At 38.6% G+C, this 24,732-nt stretch overlaps 1 protein-coding gene across 1 annotated transcript in view; it reads left to right on the forward strand.

Annotated features, from left to right (window-relative positions):
- The window catches only part of ADSS1 (adenylosuccinate synthase 1), a gene marked incomplete at its 5' end in the record, with an annotated part of 25,656 nt that extends 924 nt beyond the window's left edge, over positions 1-24,732 (forward strand). The window contains 12 exons of the mRNA XM_031553790.1: positions 10,939-11,041; positions 12,159-12,221; positions 12,582-12,632; positions 12,940-13,006; positions 14,131-14,238; positions 14,589-14,670; positions 15,455-15,581; positions 16,669-16,823; positions 17,800-17,924; positions 19,879-19,976; positions 20,450-20,599; positions 21,723-24,732. Of these exons, the coding sequence (XP_031409650.1) occupies positions 10,939-11,041; positions 12,159-12,221; positions 12,582-12,632; positions 12,940-13,006; positions 14,131-14,238; positions 14,589-14,670; positions 15,455-15,581; positions 16,669-16,823; positions 17,800-17,924; positions 19,879-19,976; positions 20,450-20,599; positions 21,723-21,775 (1,182 nt within the window). The remainder of the gene's footprint in view (positions 1-10,938; positions 11,042-12,158; positions 12,222-12,581; positions 12,633-12,939; positions 13,007-14,130; positions 14,239-14,588; positions 14,671-15,454; positions 15,582-16,668; positions 16,824-17,799; positions 17,925-19,878; positions 19,977-20,449; positions 20,600-21,722) is intronic.

Raw genomic sequence — 24,732 nt, forward strand, 5'->3', positions numbered from 1 at the left:
AGGCGGTGCATGAAAATGCCACTCGGAAAGAAAAAGCCCAGCTCTATAAATAAAAACAGCTGACCCTTCGCGATAAGCGACACAAGATCCCCCGGCGCCGGGAGCTGCCTGCGGGAGTGTCGGGTGGCGGTCGCGCTGCCCCCTCACGGTGCTGCCCCGGGCCCGGCGCTGGGGACCCGGGTTCGCGGCGCCTCTCGGTCCGTTCCTCTCAGCCCTGGGAAGCGTCGTGTCATGGGGTCGGTATTCCTGTGCCCGTATTATCCTGGAGAGTAGCGTTGTTTAACCGGCTCGGGGAGCAGTTGCATAGTGCGAGTCCGTGAGGGCTTTAGTGAGTTTTGTTATGCGTATGCATAATCACAGACAGAATCATTGAGGTTGGAAAGACCACTAAGGTCATCTAGTCCAGCCATCAGCCCTTGCCTGTTACTGCTCTGCACTGTGCCAGTCAGTGCCACATCTGCCCTTTTCTTGAGCACGTCTAGGGACAGTGACTCCACCCCACCCTGAGCAGCCTGTGCCAATGCAGTCTTCCTGAGATGTTTTCCCTAATATTCAAGTTGAACCTCCCCTGGTGGAATTTAAGCCCATTACCTCTTGTCCTGTTGCTGTTACCTTGCAGCTGAGGCTGACCCCCACCTTGCTACAAACTCCTTTTAGGTTATTGTAGAGAATGACAAGATCTCCCCTGAGCCTCCTCCAGACTGAGTAACCCCAGGTCCCTCAGTTGCTCCCCATAAGACTTGAGTTCCAGATCTTTTACAGCTTAATTGCCCGTCTTTGCACATGCTCCATAATGCAAGGAATCTTAAAACCTTAATCTAGTCACTTAATACAAGCCCAGTTAGACACTAAGGCAGTCACTAATAATTGCAATAATTTTTTAAAGGGATGCTTTCAAGTATTAATCATGAACTGTGGGTGCTGCCCCATCCCTGGAGGTTCTCAAGGCCAGGTTGGATGGGGCCCTGGGCAGCCTGATCTGGATGGGGCAAGCAGCCCACAACAGGGATTTGGTAGTGTGTGGGCTTTAAGGTCCCTTCTAAACCGTCTTGCGGTTCTAGCATATTTGATCAGTAGAGCTGCTAATGCTTATAACTGTCACGCTAAAGATTTTGGTAAATTGTGTGACTACATTAATAAACCAGCATCTTAGTTCAGTTCAGTTGCTATGTAGCATGAAACTTATTGTTTCAGAATGCATTACAGCTAGTGAGAAATTACAGATGTCCTTGGGATCATAGTCTGAGATTTGAGGATGTTTCTTCAATTAAGCATATTGTATAAACAAATACAACCATGGGAGTTAAGCATTTTAAAGATGGAGGAAGTATTTTCAGTGGGAAGGTGGAGCTCCCAAGGTCCTGAATCACCTTGAGATGTTTCCTTGTGAAATTCAGCTGATGAATATGTATTAGAAGGACTGTAGTCTTCTACATCTTTTTTTCCTTTCCTTTTTTTTTTTCTGTTCTGTTTTCTTTTTAACTTGTTGCTGAAAATCTAAGCACAGGTCTTATAACTGCTTTGGGAAGGAAACAGAGTTTAGAAGCTAGAGCTGAGGAGAGAAGCATTTCCCGTAGGCCAGTCACGTGTTTAGCATTATTACTGCAAGAAGTCATACAGGTTCCCTCTGGACAGTCTTCACTGCGATGCCCCGAGGTTGCTTTCAAGACAGATTCTCTGTCCATCCAGAGAGCTGATGGATGCACAAGCATGGCCCCAGGTGCAGCTGCAGAACGGTTGGGAGGATGCAGGACTCAGTATGTGCGTGCCAGAAGGGTTAGTGCGCTAGCAGCAGGCTGAGTGGCTTAGTATGCTGCAGGGCATGTCTAGATCTGCTTTCTGTTGCATGCTGATGAGACCTGGGTGGGTGGATGGATGGAAGGCAAGTGGATCCAGGAGGCCTCTGGACTGTTCTTGGAACAGTGTTTGCTGACACAAGTGTACACACATGTATGAGATTTAACAGAACTGGCTTCAGGATTAGAGCTTGAGGGCAAATATGAAACACTTGAAAAGAAATTATGAGTAATTATTTACTCTAGAGTAGCAAAAATTAAACAACTCCTGTAATATTTACATGCTTTTTTACACGTCTGATAATATAGAAGATTTTTTTTTAAATGCGCTGTTTTAATAATATTTGATGCTTTCAAAGTTGGTCATGCAAATAGATAACTGTCTACTCTGACGCTTAAGATATATTAAGGATATGCATGTACCTGAGCATTTGAACAGCACTAATTACTATTCTCCCAGTGGGGTAATGGTAAGTGATTAACTTGTAGAAGTAACCAATTTGAGAGAGATTTTTTCAGTGGCTTATACTGACACAAAAACGCCTCACCATTTGGACCAGAATCTTGCTATTTCCCATCCCTCCTGGAAACTGAAGAACCTTAAAGAGACTTCAGAAGAAGTTCTTCAGGAAATGTTTGTGTTTTAGAACTGGATGATTCACTGGGTTATTTCCTGATGTCCCGTCTGCTTCATGTTTTGAGACACTGATTTAAACAGTGTGTTTTAGTCCTCAGTGAAATGAAAGTGGCAAGATTAAAAAGCTAATAACTGGAGGGGGGATGTTTGTCTTTTAAAACAACATCTCAGTGGGGTAATTCTTCATTACTATTTGATCTAACACTTTAAAAAAGCTTTTTTTTTTTTTCTTCCTGAATTTAGGTTCAGGGCCAAATGGGAGTCGAAAGATCTTACTCAGAATAGTATTTCCCTAACAGTTCTACCAAAGGAAGTATAATTTTCATTAAACTTCCCTTAAGTATTTTTAGCTTGTTGCTTTAATGAAGAAAATATTTTGTAGCTGGACTACCATGCAGGAAATGATGTGTTTCCTGGGACACTGGAGGAAAGGCAGCTTAGGTGTATGGAAATAGGGAGTCAGTCCTTCACAGATACAAGTGAAACTTGAAATTGTGTTAAATAAAGAAAATTCCACATTAAAACCTCAGCATCTTTAGTTGTCCTGAGTTTCCAGAACTGGATTTTACTTGAATGGAAGACTCTCAGTTTGATCGTGTTGATTCAGCTCAGTGCTTACACTGCCTGCAATCCAAGTACAAACAGATTTTGGTGCACAGCCTACTTCATTTTTAACATGCCTTTATATAGTGATTTCCCAGAGTGATGGAAGTTGGAAAGGAACCCCTTGAGAATTTACGGTCGAACCTCCCTTGCTCCAGGCAAAGCCAGCTGGAGCACCTTGCCCAGGGTTGCATCAAGACAGGCTTTCTCTGTCTCCAGAGAAGACAACTCCATCACCTCTCCGGGCAGCCTGGTCTGGTGCTCTGTTACCCTCACAGTGAGGAAGTTTTTCTCTCATGATGATGAAACTTCCTGTGCTCAAGTTTAGGCCCACTGCCAGATCACTCAGATCACTACAGAAAACAGCGTGACCCCATCCTGTTGATACCTTCTGTTAAGATTTTTGTACATACTAATAAGATCCCCTCTCAGGCTTCTCCAGGCTGGGCAGGCCCAGATTTCTTCAGTGACAGCTCTCAGCCCAGCCATGCTATGTCGGAAGCTTTTCATTGTGGCTGCCTCCAAGGCTAGAGTTTATGGGCAGATTTTCTATAGTTTGTTTTTTTTTTTTTTTTTGGCTGAGTAATTTCACAGAGCTGGTTTAGAACATGACCAGGCAAACAGTTGACTGTCACAGCTGCAGAGCTACAGATCCAGAGGCATCACTCAAATTAGATCTGTTCCCCAAAAAATCCTGCATTGAACTACTCTGATAAGGTCAAAGTTAACTGAAGGCAGCTGGTCAGCCATGCAGTTTAGCTGTTTCCTTAAGGAAGCTGAAATTATGCAAGGAACATTTGTAATAATAATTTTTCACTGAACATTTTTGCTTCATGGGACTGCGTGGATATGAATGGAAAAGGAAATAGTATGCATTGTCATAAAAAGGCAATGCAGTGTCTTTGCCAATAACAATAAAAGCTCATGAGACACTTTCATTTTTATAACAAAGGTGTGTGCCAAGAATGAGTTCCCTCTGTAATGGAGAGTAAGCAGTTTTGCCTTTTGTGGTGAAGTATTTATGTGCAATAAATAGTCTTACAGCAGAATGTCTAAAAGCATTGGGGCAGAGCACTCCGTAAACAATTCTGTAATAAGCTTGAAGGGGAGGAAAGAGAGTGCAGTTTTCCAAAAGCTCAGTGTGGAAGATACAAAAAATGCCACTAGTAAATAGAGACCCATGATAATAATCGTGATCTGTAGTGGGTTTGAGCTCAGTTAATGAGCGGATAAGCAAAATAGTGGCAGTACAAATGCACACTTTTCCTTCATTCCATACTGAAAGCAGTAACACTGAATCAGCAGTGCAGAGTAGTCCAAGTGTTTTAAGGTTTTTCAATCATTTGGCACCTGGTGTGTTCCAGTGCTGCCTATGCCCAGGCTGGCTGTGTCAGACCTGTGACTTCTGCAGCTTCTGGAAGTCTGGAAACAATTTCCTCAGCACTCCCTTCAGAACAGGCATTAAAGAAGATACACCAAACTGTAAAAATGTCGTTGCCATAAGAGGAGCAGTTAGTATTGTGCTGAATTTCTCATATTAACGTGCTTCTAAACGTGTAGTCACTTCTTAAAACATTTCATGTGTCCAACTCAGTATGCTTTTACAATGAATGTCTTCAATATTAGAAGAGGATCATCGATCTAATTGATATTTCTACTGAAGAAGAGCAGAGGCAATTGAAATGTGGATAGAAGCCTTTTCTGTTAAGGTTGCTTGTGGTTGAGCAGTTTGCGGCTGGCCACATCTTTGTGCAGATGTGGAGAGCAAGTGACTGGTTTTCTCAGTGCAGTAAATGTGAAATAATGTTGAGAAGGACTAAAGCAGTAAGGAAAGCCTAAGAAACTTTTGAGATTGAGATCATTACAACATCAAAGAAAAATGTAGGAAGGGGTGAAAGGATGTATCCAAACAACATCTGTTGCCTATTTGTAAGTTTCCTCGTTTTAGTGTTCTGGTGATGAATGTAAATGCCATGCGTGCTGGCGCTTTGAGGAACACAAAGGAATACACTGTGGGCAAATGGTCAAATAAAGAAAACCAAACATGACAGAAATGCCAGGCAATGAGTTTTTTTCAGTGGTTTATGTTTGTGACAGGAATGCTTCCTCTCTTTCTCTGTTGAGCTGCTGACAGAGGGCAAAACAGCCACATGCCCTGACTGTCCCCATTGATCCTGGGCTGCTGGAATGGTTTGCATCAGGGTTTGAATTAGGTCAGCTTTATGTGATGAATACGTGCGGTTGCAGTGCTTGTTGTCTGCTGTTTTTCTCTGTGTTTGTGTGCTTGTATTGTGTTGCTCTCCTTTTGGTGAGATGTAACCATGATATTTAGCATAACGTCTTCATAGTTAGGATAAAGCAGCATGCAAAGACTTTAATCTCTTGATCATTCAATGCTTAATGATCATCAGCAAAGAAATTGACCTTGGAGTCTTGTGTGTGACTGCAGAACTATTTTTTTTATTTTGGTAATGTTTGTGAAGGTTGACAGTCCCATTTACAGGCACGCATACATCTATAGTAAAAAAGTTCACCCTTCAAAGCTTGAAATTCTTTTGTAGCAAACTGTCATTTGTAAGTCACTTAATGCAAATTCTGTATTTCATTTTACTTGCGCTTGATTACCTGCTACACTATATCATTTTAGGATTTAGAACAACATGATGACACGGCTATTTTAAACTAGCCGCTCCTCTGGGTAGCAGCGAGATCATCTCAGGACCACCAGGATTATAAATACTGATGAGAAGGTCAGGTTTAATGTTTCCCAATCTCCATAAGAAAGCTAGCTTAATTTCCAATCCCTTCATAAAACCTGATAAATTTATTATCCCCTACAGGCATTGAAGAAAGCAGCTGAAAATTAAGATGAAATGACATCTGTTCTGTTTCATTCCTTTTGTAAGTCACTAGCTGTCGCTAACTTGTTTACAGATATAAGCAAAGTTATGTTCATATTCTTGGATCGTGTTGCTTCCCATGGGGACATGACTACACTTCTTCAAAAGAGAGAACTAAAGATTAGCAGACATGTCTAGATTGTTTGTGCTCTTTCATTTTAGGATTCTGCTAACAAGAGCCGGAATACTTTTTCCACTAATGTTTTCAATCAGTATACCTTGAGTTAATCATTTTCTTTACTGGTTCAGCTGGAGTCCAGTTTGTTTTGCTGTAGTGGTGGTCTGTCATAGTAGTTTTGGTTTGTTTACACGGTTTTTGTGGTTTGACAAGAATTTCATTTCAGTTAGAAAGTATCTTAAGGTTAAGCATATCTAGTTTCTCTACACTGACTGTTCTTCCAAGCAGAGTTGAGTTAGACTCTGGGTCTGGAAAACTGGGTTTTCCAGTTGCATTTTTCAGATGCTTAGGAAGACCAAGGTCTCTTCAGAAGTTGGAAGGGAGTTTTCATTAGTAATAAAAGAAAAATGCATTATTACTGCTGCAAAATAGGATATGAGCTTCAGCTTCAGATATTTAGATTAGAAATATTTCATATATTTCTTTGAAAGGTCAAAAGTTTTGTTCAGAGCTGTCAAGGGTGTTTCTGTCTGTGATCATACTAATTCTCTCATTCAGGCTTTAGCAGGTCTGCTTCCAAGGGAATTCAGGAGTTTCTCAAGATCACTGCTGTAATTGGGAGGGTGCGGTTCTGTGCATTTCTTTAATTTTAGGAGTCACCAAGGAGGGTCACAGGGCTGCTCTGTACAGCCTAGTTGTTACTTGACACTTTTTTTTGACGTCTTAGAGAAGAAGAGCAGGGCAGACGTGGTTTGGCTGATGATTCTCGGTGTTAGGAAGGGAATACTTGCAACTCCAGCCCCTTGACACCACCGTAGTTTTAAAAACAGAATCCTTGTTCGGTAGATCTAGTGTGAGTATGCTTCTGATCATTCTCTAACCCAGCTCTTATTAATAATTGCATTTTGGTTTGTTTGTTTGTTTGTTTTTCCAAGAAAAAAGTTGCGATCCACTTCTTGGAACCGAGTTGGAGATTATCAAGGTTGTACAGGCAGGTCTTGGTTTAAAAAAAATAAACAAAAAAAGGGAAGCCTTTTATTGTCAGTTTCATTGTATGATGAGAAGAGTTTGGCCTCCAGCTGCAGCTGTATGGCAGCAAATGTTGTCTCTCAATGGCAGATGGAATTAGTAGAGCTGGGACACTTACAGAAAGTGGTAGCCAGGAATCTCATCTACTTCCTGATGCAGACATCGCTGGCTCTTGGTTTAGAATAGGCATTCCAATTCATGGATTATAAATTCATAGATTAGAATGCCGGAAGAGATCATTTTGTAATGCTGTCCAACTACCAAGAACACGGTATTCCAATAGCAATTGCACCACTGCCAAAAGGAAAGGTAATACAGTTTCTCTGCTTCTACCTGCTATTCCCATTTATATGACAAGGATCACACTAGGCATAGCAGCCAGTGGACTGAAACTGTTTTCAGGCACTTCCACCTGGTTTCTAGCATAGATATCTCCCATGCAAGACTTCTCTTGCACACTGGCCACCTGGCAAGAGCAGGCAGAAATGCATTTGAGCATCGGAACGTGTTCCATCCCTACTCAAACATATTGTGAATCTACGTGCAAGCAAAGAGTTCCTGCTGAAGGTAGTAAGCAGCCTCATAACTGCATGACTGTTGTGAATGGAAATTGTTTCCATCTTGGGATCTTTCAGCTTTCCAGAAGTCAGGAGCCTTGAAATGGCTGAGCACTTTGGAAGGTGAATTTATTTCTTAATATTTTGGTAAGTTCTTCTAAAAATGACAAAGACTGTGTGTTCTCTTCTGCCAATTTGTTCATAATAATTATTATTGTATCTTAAAGATATTATTTGTATCAGCATGTGATTGTTAACACTGGTAGGACGTGAAAGCTTCTTGATCTGTTGTGTTGATGAAGTGGTTTTGTTCACCTACTGTAGAGTAGTAATCAAAGTATGTCACTTCTATACAAGCATACAATATCACAAGTAGGTTGGCAATAAAAAGATTGGAAAGGTATTTTTTGAATAAAACAATTTTTTCCCACAAAGTGGGAAAAAAAAAAAAAGATTATATATTTATTCGTTAGCTTAAGTTCCTTTGGCTCCTGGTATTGGGACATCATGTACCTTCATACTTTGATTATTAGAAGTCTGCCTAGTATGGTTCCTGGTGCTCTTGAAAGAAGTGTTACAGTTCTTTCCTTATCTTACATCAAAGTTTGTTTCCAGCTGGGAATGACAGGCATTTTAAGTTGCTGAGTTTAAACCTTCTGAATTTTAGAAGAAAAGAGGTAGAACTTGAAGTAGCACGAGGTAACAAAGCATTCCTTAGCAAAATGCAGTGAAGTGATGCATATTTAATGCTGTTAATAAAACCTCAACTTAGAGAGTTTTCAAAGGTAATAAAAATGGATTTGTTAAGCATGAAAGCAGGTGCTTTCATAAGACTGAATACTAATTTTCCACTGCAGGCTGCAAATGACTTGAGTGAAAGTTATTTGTTCTCGGTACTTGCTTTGTATGTGGAGACCTTTAACACTTACCAAGTAGGTTAAAATGAGCATTTACCAGCTCTGAAATACAGCAGGCATGAAGAACATCAGCTGTGGCCATGCAGACAAATAGTGTTCATGGGTCTAGGCAGTGCTTGCAAAGGGAGGGTTTTTGAGCAGTGTCTGGAAAAGAACTTCCTAAATGGTCTTTCAGTCTTTTTATGACTGCTGTCATTGTTTGGCATGCTGAACACTTTGTAGTTCTCAAATCCCACTTCATTGCTGGTGTTTGTTGCTGTAATTGAAGGAAGTTTGAAGTGGATGCTAATGTTGCAGATGTTGCTGCCCATCCCAGCTGCAGTCATAACTTTTTGAAGCTTCAGCAGCTCCCTGCGTGGCTCCCTCTTGGGCACAGAACTTCCCACACCAGGGTAGTTGAACGGGAACGCTCATGCTTCCCACATTTTGGAAATTAATGCCAACTTCTTTCTGGCCATACCGTTACTCACAGTGCAGATGATGTCAGAGTAACACTGGTGTTTAACTTCTTAGAAGTTGTCACCTTAACGTTCCCATTTCTAGAGAAAGTTTTTCAGAATCATGGCAGAAAGCAGATATGACCTGGAAAGGTGCTAACTGTGAAAGGTGTATAAAATTCCTGTGGGATTTTTGGGTGGTACAGTGATTCAGAGCAGGGATTCTGTGACCTGAGTCTGGATATTAAATGGAAGCTCAGTGCACAGAGCTGTTTGTACTGTGTACAGTAGTTCTCTGGACTTTCAAATATGTTCGTGTTCCAGTGAAGCCTGAGTAAGCTTTCAAGCTCCCATTCATTAATAAAAAAAGGGGAAAAAAAAGCTCATATAGGCCCTAGATTGACTCTCAGAACATTGGTAACATTAGAAAGGGAGTAGGTGTCTTTAGTATCTGAGCTCTTACACTACCAGCTGGTCAGAATGTCTATGACACTCAAGGTGAGAAATATGTCTAAGTTACTAAGATAAAAGATAACAATTAGAAAGTGTCCCATCAGACTGGTTATGTTTTGCATGTTTAATCGTATTTATTGGACAATTCAATGCTCTGCCTCCGCTTCACTTGTGTTTGTAGAAATGTATTAAGTTCAGCTGTAAAAATACACTCAAGACACTCCTTTTAGGAAATGCAGACCAGCGTGAGCAGCATGCAACAGCGGTTCAAGAGCAGTAATTGTAGCTTTAGATCAGGAAAGTGCTGTTTTTGAAGGTAGGTTGTGAAATTCTTCTTCTGTATTGTCTACTCAGGGGACTAAAAATGGCTTCAAAGATTTTGGCAATGACAGGATGCATCATATCTGCTGATATTTCTGTGCATCAGCAGGTTTTGTATATGCATGTTCTCACAGCTGATTGATAAAGGAGTTAAAATTAATGTCCCTTCTCAAGCATTTGCTAAAGAAAGACAGCATTTGTTTGGGCATCACTTGTTCAGGAAATTCTTGATAATTGTAGCAAAAATAAACACTATGCTTGTTAAAACTAGACCTTTAATTAAGTCTTTGTTGTTTAATTCAGGTCGATGCATGCTCTTGACTTACCTCTTCCCAGGTCTGAGTTGTCTCATTGCTCTCCTTTACAGCTTTTTGGGAAAAATCAGTTTCTTTAGAAAATACAAATTCTGCTCTCAGGTCTGGCAGATGTTCACCAAAGTCAGGAATTGCAGCAGCAGACTCTGTTGAGAGGTGGTGGTGCGAAGTGGGATGATCATCCTTTGACCAGGATACTGTGTGAAGCTGCAAAGATGACACGTTCCTAACTTTACAGCAGCATCTGCTTTGTGGGTGGGAAAGGAGTGCTTCCATTCAAGGCCAGGTTGGATGGAGCCCTGGGCAGCCTGGTGTAGTATTAAATGGGGAGGTTGGTGGCCGTGTGTGTGTGGCAGGGGGGTTGGAGATTCGTGATCCTTGAGGTCCCTTCCATTGGCCATTCTGTGATTCTGTGATTCTGCAAAAAGGAAATATTGGAGTTGTAGCCTTAACCCCATAGAACTGGCTGAATACAGGTTGTGCCCCAAAACTGTGGATTTGCACTGATATGTCAGAGTCAGGAGCCTGTGGGTACATGTTAAATTCAGTTTTGTTTCCAGAAAGTTTCAGGTTTTTTTTTCCTTGCTATCACTTACATTCACTCTTGCTGTGACCCACTTCTGCCTTGACTCCATCCATGATGTAATTCTACTTTCCAAACCTACACAGAGCTGCTGAAATCTCATAGTGGTCCTGTCTGAACCATTTTGCACAATACCACAGTAGTTCAAGTCACTGTAAGGTGGAGAAAATTATGACCGTTCATGCAATTAAAAAAAAAATATTATCACATTATTTGCTGAGAGTTTAGAGTGAAGATATAGGGCCGTTAACCCTTTGTTTCTTTCTGTTTCAGGGTGGGAACAACGCAGGTCATACTGTGGTTGTTGACGGGAAAGAATATGATTTCCACCTGTTCCCTAGTGGCATTATTAACCCAAAGGCAATTTCTTTTATTGGTAAGACCAATTTGGAACTTGTTTTAACAAGCAGTGCTACTCGGCAGGTAGCTGCAACCATAGTTTATAGTAACAAGCAAAGAAAAACATAGGTGACTGTTCATAGAATTTGTTTTAGCTTCAACTGTTTGACTTCTTGTTTACTTTATAAACTCAAACTGCTTAAGCTGATGCTGTATTTCACCGTAATGATATTCGATGCAAATAACATCATAAAAAGCTTACTTACTGGGCACTAAACTCATATTTAAGTGATAGGCTTAAGTTGAAACCCTACACTTGTCCAAAATTATAGTTCTTTCTGAAAGAAAAACTGCATGCAGGATGTGCAAGAAATGAGTGCATTCTAGTGAGTCACAGATCTGTAGTTTCAGTTTTGCTGCATTTGATCATTTCTGAATGCATGTTTGAAATATATGAAACTCCTTCATTTTCACTAAATACGGTGCATTATCTTGCTTTCCAACTTATTCTCTTGTCAAACAGTAAAGAGTTTGACTGAGTTATCCTAAATTTAGGCAGAGAGACTGTTGCAGATATTTCTGATGTTCCCAAGAAGGAAGCAGCAGCTGTTTCCAGCCCACTAAATCATTAATCCACATCTCATCAGTAATGTTCTGTACTGCTTGTGGATTTTGAACTGTAGCTCAGTAGCAGGGAGAAGGCATTGCTAATGCATTACAGTACTAGTTTCAGCTGAGTTTAAGGTAAATTCGTGAATGCTGAAGAAAATGTAAATGCTGTCACACAGACTTGTCATATGGTAAGGCAACAATCTCCTTTGAGCTTTCATTCGAGAACAATTGAGACTAAATTCCTGGTGCAAAGTCCACCACAAACAAAGGAAAGAATCTGCTTAACTCAGCTGACTTTGCAGCAGGCCATATGCTCACATCTGCAATAAGCAAGTAGTTTTGTCTGATTGTAGCAGACTTACAGCTGCTTATCCAAAATGGAGATTTGTCCCAAAAAATCTCAAGATCGCATAGTGAGAAATGTGAGAAACCTTGTCTTCCTTTTTAAATAAAATTTCGGACAGCAAGTGTTTACATGCTTCACACCCTGAGAATGAGTATTTTATTACTTGCTTTAAAACAAACTGTTTATCTTCCCAAAGGTAATGGAGTGGTTATACACTTACCAGGCCTGTTCGAAGAAGCTGAAAAGAATGAAAAGAAAGGTTTGTGTCATTTCTTTATGCTAGCAGCTAGTATGAAGGGATTTGTAAGCCTTGGTTTATTCAGTGCAGTAACCTTCTGAATTTTGAGTAATGGAAGGGACAGTATTAAAAATGCTGATTGTGTTGTAGTCTTAAGACAGATTTTTCAAAAGCAATTTTTTCATGGGGTTTCATGGATTTTTATGCCTTTTGAAGCTATATTGGCTAGAAAATGAAATCTGTGCTAAAGTGAGAAAGGTGACAATAAGAAGCATGTTGAGAAAACATATAAAAAAGAAGAGAAACTCAAATCTCAAAGAGTAACTGATCAGAGCAGCTGGAATCCTCCTTTTTAAATTACATTTTTATTTTTTTGAACAGGTTTAAAAGACTGGGAGAAAAGACTGATCATATCAGATAGAGCACATATAGGTAAGTGATATTTGAAGGGTGGAGAAGACTCAAATCAATGCTTAACTTGTGGTGCTGAACTACTATCACTCTACAATGCAATCATGTATTTGATCTAACATCTTTTCTGTGTTGTGTACCTGCAACAGGATTTGTATCTGCTAAAGAATGATGCTTTACATGTGTTCATGGTGTTAAAGCAGCACTAATTCTGTTTTCACATGAGGTTCTTATGCTAATAACAAACACAGTTTTAAAATTACACGTCTGTGACTTAAAGTGCTTTCCTCTTTTGGTCTGTCATTATGTCTTTGGTTTTCCATTGCAGTGTTTGACTTTCACCAGGCAGTAGATGGGCTCCAAGAAGTGCAACGTCAAGCCCAAGAAGGAAAAAAGTAAGTCTTTAGCACTTTCATTTCAATAATAGTTATGCAAATTTGGAAAACTAGCATGATGTTGGAAAACAGAAGTGCAATATATCTGTAAAGAGCCTTGCTGATTTGATAGTTCTATGACTCTGTTCTGGTCCTATTTATTTTAGTGTACAAATTATGCTAAATTGGGATATTACCAAGGATGTGAATTCTTTGTAATTCTATTTTCCAGTTCTCTGCAACATAAAGGCACTTTGAAATTCCTCACAAATCCTTAAATCTTATTTGTGTTGAAGTGATGCTTCCATTCTTCCTACGTATCAGACTAGTAATGATTTTTTGACTTGAGTTAGAAGTGTCGACAGGATTAGGTTACATGCTGATCATCGTTTATTGTATATTCAGTTAAACTTCATGGGAATAATAGTCTCTATTTTAATTTTAATAGTAGACAGTAAGACAGTATATAGTTATTAGTACTTCATGATTCTGTTTTTAGAAAAAAACAAGGGTTTATATGAACACGCTATTATTCTGTCAGCTAGTCTCCTATTAATCTTCATAGACAGAGATCCCAATAAGAGTTTTTCTAAAACACATGTGAAAGTAGGCATGCAGGTAGGGAAGCAGCTCCATTTTTATCCTTTTATCCAAGGTGAATGCCCCAGCAGGAGTTCGTTAGCTGTAGTTTTATTCAAACAGACTCAGCTACTGGTTTCAGAGCCATAGGAGACCAATTTGATACCTCACCAAACTGGTTGTTTACAACCATGGGCAGTGCTTCAGCTATGAAAATGTGAAAAATACATTTGTTTTCTTTTGTTTTCAATAAATATGACAAGATAGTAGAGTAACCATAATTTCTATGTAAAATATGTACATACACACATACTCCTACTCAACTTGTTTCAGTCAGATCTAAGGCTTAATACTTACTGCATACTATGAATACTACCAATATTATGCAAGTCCACTGAAGCATGAAATTTGCTGTATACTTATTATTATGGAACGTTAAAGCTTATTTTTCTTGTCTCAGAGCTCCTGCTCAGCATGTAGCATAGCAGAGAGCTGTAACAAATTACTTAGCATGAGGGATGTTTTTGCATGTGTTAATAGACATCTGGGGGGTTCTTTTCAATTAGTATTGGCACGACGAAGAAAGGGATTGGACCAACGTACTCTTCCAAAGCTGCACGAACAGGTCTTCGAATTTGTGACCTCCTTTCTGACTTTGATGAATTTTCTTCAAGGTACAACTAGTTTCATTTCTAAATATTATGTTAAAGAGTGATGTATTTTGGCTGGCAGCTTTATTTTTAAGGAGGTGTTTTTCAAAACGTGTCTGGTCTGAATTTTGTGTATAAATTATCCAGGAGAAGAAAACTGGAAAGAATGCATGTGTATTTCCTTTACTTTTGTGTCATGTAAAATCTAGCTATATACAATAGGAATGTGCTGGTTGAGATATTAAAGCTCTGTGTATTTTCTTTACATAGCTGTCAGTGTATGCAGTATGTAATATAATCTCACCTCTTGCCAAAGGTTTTGTGAGCAGTAACTCAAGAGTGTTCTTCATAGATATGATTTAAATATTTTACAGATTTAAAAATCTGGCACAACAATACAAGTCAATGTTTCCAACATTGGAAATAGATATAGAGGGACAACTGAAAAAGCTAAAGGTAAGGAAGTACTCTGATTTGCAATTGAGTATTCTTCTTATGAGTATTAAATTCATTCTGTAATTGATACGATTATTTTTCTCATTTAAAAAAATTACTTTGCTATGTTAAAGCAATCAAGAGACTTGAGAGTGAGTCAGTTAATAGTCTCATTCCAGCCAGACCTAGGCTGCTTCAATTCTTACTGAGGAAATGCTTGTGGAAGCTGTGTTTCAAGATCTGGGTTTTGTTCATAAAAGAGTTTTTCTAATAAATTCCAAAGATCCCCTGGTAAAATATCTTTGAATAGGGAAGATGACACAGAAAAAATCTCAAATGTTTCCCAAGTTTTACCTATTACTTGTTCAGAGCAAACACCCTACTTTTAAAGATATCTTCTTAGTGTTCATGAGAAGTGTTTTGGTTTGTTATCATTTGTTTGTTTGTTTTCCCTCTGGAGCTTGCACTGTTTCTAAATCTTAATCTCATCCATATGTTTCTCAGTGTGTCTACACTATAGGCCATCAACAAAATGAGCTAGGTGTGCATCATCTTTGAATAGAAATGCTGCAGAAATTACAGCATTCCAATACCCTAACAAGTTGTGCACTCTTATTAGTTCAGTGTATTAACTTGTTTGTAATGGAATATGAGCTAATTGTGTCTTTTTCAGATAAAATGCAGCTAGGGAAGCTGGTGCACTGGGGTTTATCTGTATGTTTTGTTCTTCAAAAGTGATCACCATTCTTCTTCTAGCAATTCAAGTATTGTTTGGGAAGGCTGATATTTACACTCTCATTTGCAGGGTTATGCTGAAAAAATAAGACCCATGGTTCGAGATGGTGTGTATTTTATGTATGAAGCTCTTCATGGCTCCCCAAAGAAGATTCTTGTTGAAGGAGCCAATGCAGCATTACTTGATATTGACTTTGGTATGTTGGATTGTAAACTTGACTGAAGTCCTAAGAGACTCATTTTATTTTGATTTGTATTTATAATTGCTGTGCAAAGAATGGGAAAATAATAACTAATAATAAACTAAAGTTTATTCCTGTGGGGCTGAAATTTCAGTCCTAGATATTCTCTTGTTACTCTTGAATGTTTGTGCACCTTGCCACACAGACCAGGCAGCCATTGTGGTGCTGCTGAGAGTATTTTCTCTGCAGTGGAGAGAGGATTAAACCAGCGCAGATAACTTATAAGCTTAACTTCTTCAGTTGATCTCTGCTCTGCTCTATTACCAAAAGTCTAATTAAACCACTTAACTCTCCATGAAGATGAAACAAAGAAGGAGAGAGATGCTGCAATCCAGAGTCACAGTGTAGCCATCATGAGTAATCTCTGAAGGTTTAGAAAATATTCAGCAGATACTCAGAGCTAGCTGTGTAAGGCACTGGAAATGTCACACTGTGACCTTTATGTGAGACTCTGTGGATGCTGCAGAAATACTTTATGTGATACATAGGACAATGAAAAAAGCTTTACACAACGACAGCATCCTTTAATAGATCAAGTGCCTGATGGAAGTAATACTGAGATGCTTTTAAATTTCTCCCCTGCGAGCAGTCCTCAGTGAAGGTTACAAAGGATGAATGCAGGAAAATTTGCACATTGGAACAGATCATGCATACTTGATAAAGCAGGACGTTTTCTTATTTGGCTATGTGAAATTGTTGATCAGTAACAGTATGCTTATACAAAATGCTGAGATAAATGGGGTGCTTGAGCGGAAAGAGCCATTCATTTGATGGGAGTGGCAGTTATCTCTGGAGCTTTAGAAATCTGAATGTGTATCGTTAACTATAGGAGGAAGCAATTTGGGGAAGAACAACTGAATTTGTTCTTTTAAAGGCAAAAAGGGGCAAGCAGTAAAGAGAACTTACCCTCTTCAACTGCTGCTTCAGTTCAGCTTTAAAGCCAAGCATAGAGAGGAAAACTTCCTTTCAACTAAGGAAGAAAGTCATTCTTCGGTTTTTGTCATTGCTGAAACAGAGCTGTGCTGTTTTGTTTTTCTTACAGGCACATATCCTTTTGTGACTTCATCAAACTGCACTGTAGGTGGTGTATGCACTGGACTTGGTGTTCCTCCCCAGCACGTTGGTGATGTGTATGGTGTTGTGAAGGCATATACTACTCGGGTGGGAATCGGAGCCTTCCCCACTGAGCAGATTAACGTAGGTTTAGTATTACAAAATGCAATGTACGTGATTGCCAAGAAATAAGTTCAAGGGATAAGGGTATACTACAAATAAATAAGCACTGTAACAGAACCAGGGTGTTGCACTCATGAAGACAGAGGAGTTACGTGATAAATTTCAGTCATTTTTCTTTAGAAGAAAGAAACACGATTGTGATGCTGTTAGGTTACCATGATGGTTCTGCTGTAATGAATGATGTCAGAAACAGATTTCATCATTTTTTGTGATATAGGGGCTTTTCAGTGGCAAGAATGTGCTGTATAGAAGTTGTTGGCGAATCTCAAGGAGTTTAAATTACAAGATACAACTCGCATACTTGGCAGCCTATGTTCCATGAGTTATTGACAAATTTTGGTGCGTGCGTCAGCTAGTCTGCACAAATTGATCAGAAAAAGAGGAGCGAGCTTTCAGTTCTTTTGAAACTGTTCTCTGGTTTCTTGATAATGAAAATATTGTCCAGTAAGTTCGGTGTATCGACTATGAGTTACGCACACAGCGTTCTCCAGGTCAGTGATCTGAATTTGATTTAAAGCTGTATTCACTAAAATCCATTCTCTAATGGCTGCAAATGAATTGGTGATGTCCTCTAGTTTTATGGACCACAAGAGTAAAGCTTTAGCTTCACTTTTTTCAACCAAAAAAAACAGTAAAAGTTGCCAGTATCAAAGGGAACAGTTGGCAACCTCATACTGTGGTAGGACTTAAGAGCCCTGAGCACAGACGAGGCATTTGTTATCCTAGGCATCGCACAAGCATTGGTCTGCCCCCAACATGTACAGTAGATGCCAAAGGAGCAGATGAAGAAATTAAAAGCAAACTCTTAGAAGAAAAGATAGACATATTTAATAAGCATTTTGCAAATGCTGGTGATTGAGATACAAGAATCTCATGCATGAGGGGCTTTACTCTCCAACTAAGTCACATTTGAAGTATTCTTTCTGTCTTATTTTAGGAAATTGGAGATCTTTTACAGTCCCGTGGCCACGAATGGGGAGTAACTACAGGCAGAAAGAGGCGCTGTGGCTGGTTAGATCTTGTCATTTTGAAATATGCTCATATGATCAACGGATTCACTGCGTAAGCATCACAGATTTTGCGCTACATTTGGAAGTGATTATTTTGTGCTTCGCAGAATAAATATGTAGGTAACATTAATATAAGTCAGTAAAGTGTTACATTTAAAGCAATTAATTCACAGTGGGCAACTGAAAATTGTATACAGTAATTGACAGTGGGCAACTAAAAGTGGTCTTCATGCTGATAATAAACTTATCTTCTTAGACTTTTTCAGTGATTTTACACCATCATCATAGTGATTTTTTTCTTCATAAATGTTTTCCCTTTGTTTACATCAGATGACCAGTGTAGTTTGGATCAATGTATCAGTTTTCACACAAATTGATTGTTTTGGTGTTCTTGATCCAGTGCTTTCCAGCTGTCTTAGCTAGAAGCCAGTGGTTTGGGGCTTTAACTGGCTTTAGTGGATCAGACTTGGATGAGCACTTCTGCACATACGACTTCTGTAAGTGGCATAAGTAAGGGTCACGCAAAGTGTACAGCAACTGGCGCAGCTCAGACAGGTTCATTTATCTAGAGAAATACATCCCTATATTGTATTATAAATCCTGCTTTTAACTGTTTGAGCTTTTATTTTAATTGGGAGTGAATGACATGTTTGGTTAATAAGTTGTTTTATAATTGAAAACGTACTTCAAATCAACATTTTAAAGGAACTAGTCAAGACTGTAAAGCCATTAGCCTAGTTTGTCTAATGCTGTAACACTGGTAACTATAAAAGAAGCCAGTAATTTGAAATTACAGTCTATTTTTTCAGAAAACTGCTAAAGTTTCATAACAGTTGTGTTCATATGAGGCGTAGATTTTGCATTCAGGCACATTATTCATATATACAGACATGTGACTGTTGGCATTTTGGTATCTTAGAAACCAAGATTTAACTGGTATTGTTTATGCCAGTAGTGCTAGAATGGAACAATATCTAGAATGATCTCTGATCGTTAATTTATCAGAAGGGTTTTTAAAATTATTATTTGCTTGGTTTTACACTTTGCTTTCTCTTAAAATCTTGTTAATGTGGAAATATTTGTTAGGAGAGCATTACATTTCCTTCCATTTAAGTTCTATACAGTTGCTACATTTCTGTCAACAAAACTGTCATCTCTGGTAACTCAGACAGTTAATACATGGGAAATATAAACTAAAAAAAGCTGAAAAACTGGCTTTGTTTCTTCTTTCCCAAAAGGTGATCTCATGCAATCATTGCATTCATCATAGACTTATTGAGCACATACAGCATGGACTATATGTGCATATACCTGACCAAATCCTTATCTGTTCATGAACTTATCAATCAAGGTCTGGCATATTGCATCTAAAGAATGTGACTAGTTTTAAAATGTAATTTAATTCTGATTAGTGATTGCTTTATTTTTTCTTGAGATTCCATTTTTGTTTTTCATTGTGTTAATTCAAAAGATGGGAAAGATTCAGTAAACTGATGACACTGATAGCTCAGCAAGCATGCTGAATGTCAGACTGAGATCTTCCCTTCTGTGCTGTATAAACCAGATTATTTGTGTGAAATCTGTTTTAAATAGTAAATAAAGTTGTCTTGTAGTTGTTTTAAATAAGGAGGAATAAGAGAGTTGTTAGTGATGATGTGAAGTGGCATGCCAACATACACACTCAAACTAAATGCAGTAAGTTTTGCTTTGTGTTGTCAGTTTGCATTTTAATGCACTGAGCTGAACGCTGTGCACCTGTACGAGCAGCCAAGCATTTGGAAATGTGTCCTAGTAACTCAGTCACATATTCATCCCGGAGGCATGAATTCAATTAACAGTGTTCATAGTTTAATACGTTTGTGTATTTCTGCTACTGAATTGCTTGAGTTGGATTTCTGAATAGAGAACTAGTGGAAAAAACCTAGCATAAACAGTGAAAGAGATTGAAGAGGAAAATGATAAAGATCAATCATGCGTATGACTCTGACCAATGTTGTTCTGTGCAGCTTGGCATTAACAAAGCTGGATATTCTTGATGTCCTTGATGAGATTAAAATTGGTGTTGCTTACAAATTGGGTGGAAAAAGAATTCCGTATTTTCCAGGTATGTTATTCAGTGTATATTTTCATTTTTTGCACGTGTTGGGAAAGACTCTGTTTTCTTTGTTTTTTTCTTTTAAATCAGGCTTAATTTCTTATTTACTGGATCTTGTGTAGGAGTTATACTATGTGCACATCTGAACCCAAAAATGGAACTACTGTAAACTTCAAATAATTTCATTTCTAAAATATACTGATGTAGTTTTCTGGCAATATAAAGTACATTCAAAGGTTTTGACAAGGAAACTGAATTATTGGATCCTTGAATCAAAGTTATCTTCCTAAATAACATAAATTAATCTAAATTAAGAATAAACTAATTATCCCATCAGTAGACATACTGTGACTTTTCACATTGTTTTCTTTCTTTCATCAGATTTTTAAATGCTAACAAAAATTCTTGGTCAGGAACCACAGGTGTGCTCTTTTAAGGTGGAACAGCTAAATTCAACTGTGATTAAAAATTGTTCTCCACAGCTAATCAGGAGATACTACAGAAGGTGGAAGTAGAATATGAAACGATGCCTGGGTGGAAGACTGACACAACGGGTGCACGAAAATGGGAGGACCTTCCACCCAAGGCCCAGAATTACATTCGATGTGTGGAAAACCATGTTGGAGTGCCAGGTAAATCTTAGGCAGATGCAGCTGTGACAATGTGACAGTACACAGAAGAAGTTATGTAGAAGTGCTCACTTCTTTGGCCAGGAATTGGCCTTATTTGGGCAGGAGATGATGGAAGCATCTGTGGTTGGGTTGGTGATGGTAAACAACGCTTTGCCAAGAAGCTGCACAAAGTTGTATTCTGCACCATGCCTCTCCTAGTTAGTCTCTTCTTTTCACTTCCTGCACTGCATCTCTGGATACATGGCTATTGAAACCAGTTCTTTCACTTAGGAAATTGAAAATCTTAACATGATCAACCTCTGAAGGTTAATCAATCTGCTTTTCTTCCAGTGAATTGCTGGAGATCTCGAGATGCCAGGGGTTAGGTGTGGCATGAGTGCTAGAAGGAAATTTCTGCCACAGCAAACTTGAGAAGCTAGCATGTGGGCTGTTGTTTTCCATAAAGCTCATCAAAGGTCACCTCTAAGGGTGTAAGCTCTTTGCAACTGTGGCAATACCAGTGTTTCTCATAGATCAGGAAGGGTCTTATAGGAAAGCCTGAAGCTCAGTGCATGATCATGGGCACAGATGGGCAAAGCTCCCCTTGTTTTATTTCTTCAGCTATCAGTGTGAAGGCATGCAGCCTTGGTGGAGCCAATGGCTCGAGGAGGCACCTCATGATTTCTGTAGTATCCATGCAGTAAAAAGTGAACAGTTGTGATGTAGTATTTAGGGTGGCTGCTCCCACTGGATAGTGTTCTTAATTGCAGCCTTGTATTTAACAGCTTTATAGTGTGTGCACATCGTTGTCTCCTGATCTGCTTCACAATCTGACAGAGCTCTTGCTTTTTGTAGGGGTTTATCTAGGCATCCTATTACTGAAGTTAATGAGAGTTAAACCTACAGTAGAAGCGCTTGACCTTCTGTTAGGTATTTTATTGGCAGTGCTTTGTGCTTACGATATAGTTTTGTGCTTTCAAACTTCAGTATATTGCACTATGGTGTGGTAATACAGCAAGAGTAAAGTGATTTTGGATAGCGAAACTTCCTAGCAGTACATTTCAGCACAGTTGGCTAATTTGCACTGAAGCATAATAAAACACTGCAATTTACTAATTTTTCTAATAATTTTTTTCTTCCCTAGTCAAATGGGTCGGAGTTGGAAAATCAAGAGAGTCAATGATCCAGCTGTTTTAAGCAAAGGAAGAAGCTCAGTGATCTGAAGCACAATTCAGTGTTTGCTTGTTCCTTACTGTTTCCTCTTTAAACGGAGATACTATTTAAAACCAACATGTTCTTCTAGGAATTGAATAGAAACAAAATGCCTATCCTGTATTATAACATTTTATTTATCTTACGTGTCTCGGTAATTTCAGTGTAAAATCTGTTTGGTGGCCATCATCAGAAAGAAAAAAATCAAAACAGTGCATAACAAAATAAGGAAAAAAATCCATATATTTTTTTAAATTTGAGACCTTACTATTTGAAAGTATTTTACGTCAGAGTAGAGTTATTTCTTCTTGATGAAACTGGTATTAAGTTTTTTCCAGTAATTACTGGGTGACTTTAGAGTTGTGAAGATTGAATTTTTTTCTTCCACTTCAAGTGTTAAAATGTCTAGGTCTTTGGGTTGGCAGCAGTGAGACATATACAGTGTTCTTGGAGTGGTAGGACTATGCAGATTTTCAGTTTGTAAAACACAGTAAAGTTAGGTATTTTTGACTGTGCAGAGCAAACACAATTATCTATAATTTTGATATAACTATTTTTTATAGCCCACTGAAATGAATGGAGAGAAGCTAAAATATTTTTTTAACACAGAGCTTATTCTAGTAACTGAAATAACATCTGCAGAGGGGCCAAACTGGAGAAAGTTGTTTAATAACTCTTAAATATCCCATGTACAAATAGGCAATCCTTGAAGAGACTGTCAGGTATGCAGTCTTTATTTTAAGCGTAGGGAAGGAGTGAATGACAGTGGAAGGAAGAGAGTCCTCGGGGTACAGAACATGTAAGGAGGGTGCAGCCAAAACAACATGCAGTGGTTTAGTGAACCTGAAACGTTTCTTCCTGCTCATGCAGCGATTGTGATTTCCAGAGTTTTACTGTAAATGTCTTTTGAGGAACTTGGGACTTGCAGCTCTGTGTGGCACACTTGCTTCTACAGCTCCCATGTTTCCAAGAATAAATCAATGCATGACTTAACGATGACTGCTGTGGTATTTACACCCCTCGCACATTTTGACCTTCCTCAGCAAAATGTAATACCTAATTATAGAAGGGGATGACATGTGGCAGCCAGGGTTGTGACATGTAGAAACCATGGAAAGGTCCCCAGAACCTTCAAGAATACACTTTAATACTTTGTGGGTCTTCTAACTTTTAGCAGTTAGTCAGCAGGAGTTCTCAAAAAAGGCCTAGAGGAAGAATATACTAGAAGCCAACTTATTCCATAACTGAAATCTTCAGAATAGATGTTTCTTTTCTGTATATGTCTCAGAGAGCTATAACAATATTTTTGTATCATTCCCAGAGGCTGTGGAAAAATGGCATCACAACCTCAGTAGTGCCATTGTGCAGAGTGTGAAAATATCCCTTTTCTGAGATAATAACTCAGAGGATACAAAAGGATAACATTCTTTGCATCGGAGAATTCATGGCCCAAAGCTGAATTCAGACAGAACTCCTCTGTTGGTCTTTGGCAAGTCATTTAATTTCCCTGTTACTGTTCTGCAGTTTGTAAAATGTCACATGGTAAAACTTCCTCACTTGTTTTACAGTGTTGTGGGGAGCTCTGTGGCTCAAATCTGCAGTCCTCGTTGTAACATAGATGAGGAAGCCCTACCTTTCATATTGATGAGAGTTAAAATGAAAAAGATTTCTGACCTTATTTAATGTTCACGAAGCACTTCTGGAAGGTGCTTGGTAAGTGCTAATTAGTACAAGCACTGTGAAATGTACCTCGTTTATATGAGGTAATTTAAGTGTGAAGGTTTTTGGAGATACAGCAATAGTTCCATTTTCATGTAGCTTCACCATGTGACATTTGCCTACTGGATTAACCTGACGTATTCCTTTTCTTGGCCCCGTCTTCATAGGTGCATTTGTGTTAGGGATGGCCACTGTATTTAAGCTTTAGTTAATTTATAGACTTAAATGCACAATGACTGCAAGCCATTCTGTATACTGAATAACTGGATTAAATGATCAATTCTGAATGATGTATGTGGCATATTAAAAATGAGGATTTATAGCTTAATTTTCACAGGATTACTGTCTCTTGTTCACCTAATCTTTTATTTCCCACTAAGTATTTTTTTTCCATTAAGTGTCTATTAGATCCACATTGCTTGTATTTGCTTTCAAGGATTCATTGAAAACCCAGTAATGTTGTCAATGGACTTGATACTGTAGACAATAAAGTAATACTGTGCATTTCATTTCACAGCATGGATTTTCTAAAATGAAATGTACTCCTATTAAATTTTACTTGTGTTGTCGTTAAGTGTGAATGCATTCAGGTTTTTATCAAAAAGCTATTTAATCTACCGAGTGACATGATTGTTGGTAAGAACATTTAAATGTAAATTTGCATTCAGTTTGGCTGTTTCCCATTATTTTATGGATTGTATTGTTTGAAATTTGATTTTATTAGCAGTCACTGTGATAAATTTGGTCTCTTCTTCCTTCCCAGCTGAGTGCAGTAATAATGAGTGAAATTGGTTGATGCGTCATCCCCTATGATGTCCTGATGGAAGGCTAAGGGTAAATGTCTGCCAAAGCAACATAATTCATTGTAAAAACTATAGTATAGTTTTTAAAAGGTAGCAATTAATGATTCACTCATGTACATTAATGTGTTTGACATAGGTACTCACACTTCTCCGTGATAACATGGCCTTCATAGTCAGATGTGTGTGACTTAATACATGCAGTATAGGATTTTGAAGCTCTTGTAATTCTTAATTTGACTGTATATGGTCTTACAGTTTTGGCATGATGCACTTTATGAAAGGAAAGAAAACCAAGCATTTCCATAGTAATGTGCAATCTATGCTCACATCTTTCCCTCTATGCAGATATTTCAAGTGAATTTTGGATCCACACCTGTTATTCTGTCCTGAAAAACACATTAAAATGAATTTAAATTAACA

This window comes from Meleagris gallopavo, chromosome 5 (genome assembly GCF_000146605.3).
Source record: "Meleagris gallopavo isolate NT-WF06-2002-E0010 breed Aviagen turkey brand Nicholas breeding stock chromosome 5, Turkey_5.1, whole genome shotgun sequence".
Taxonomy (NCBI): Eukaryota; Metazoa; Chordata; class Aves; order Galliformes; family Phasianidae; genus Meleagris; species Meleagris gallopavo.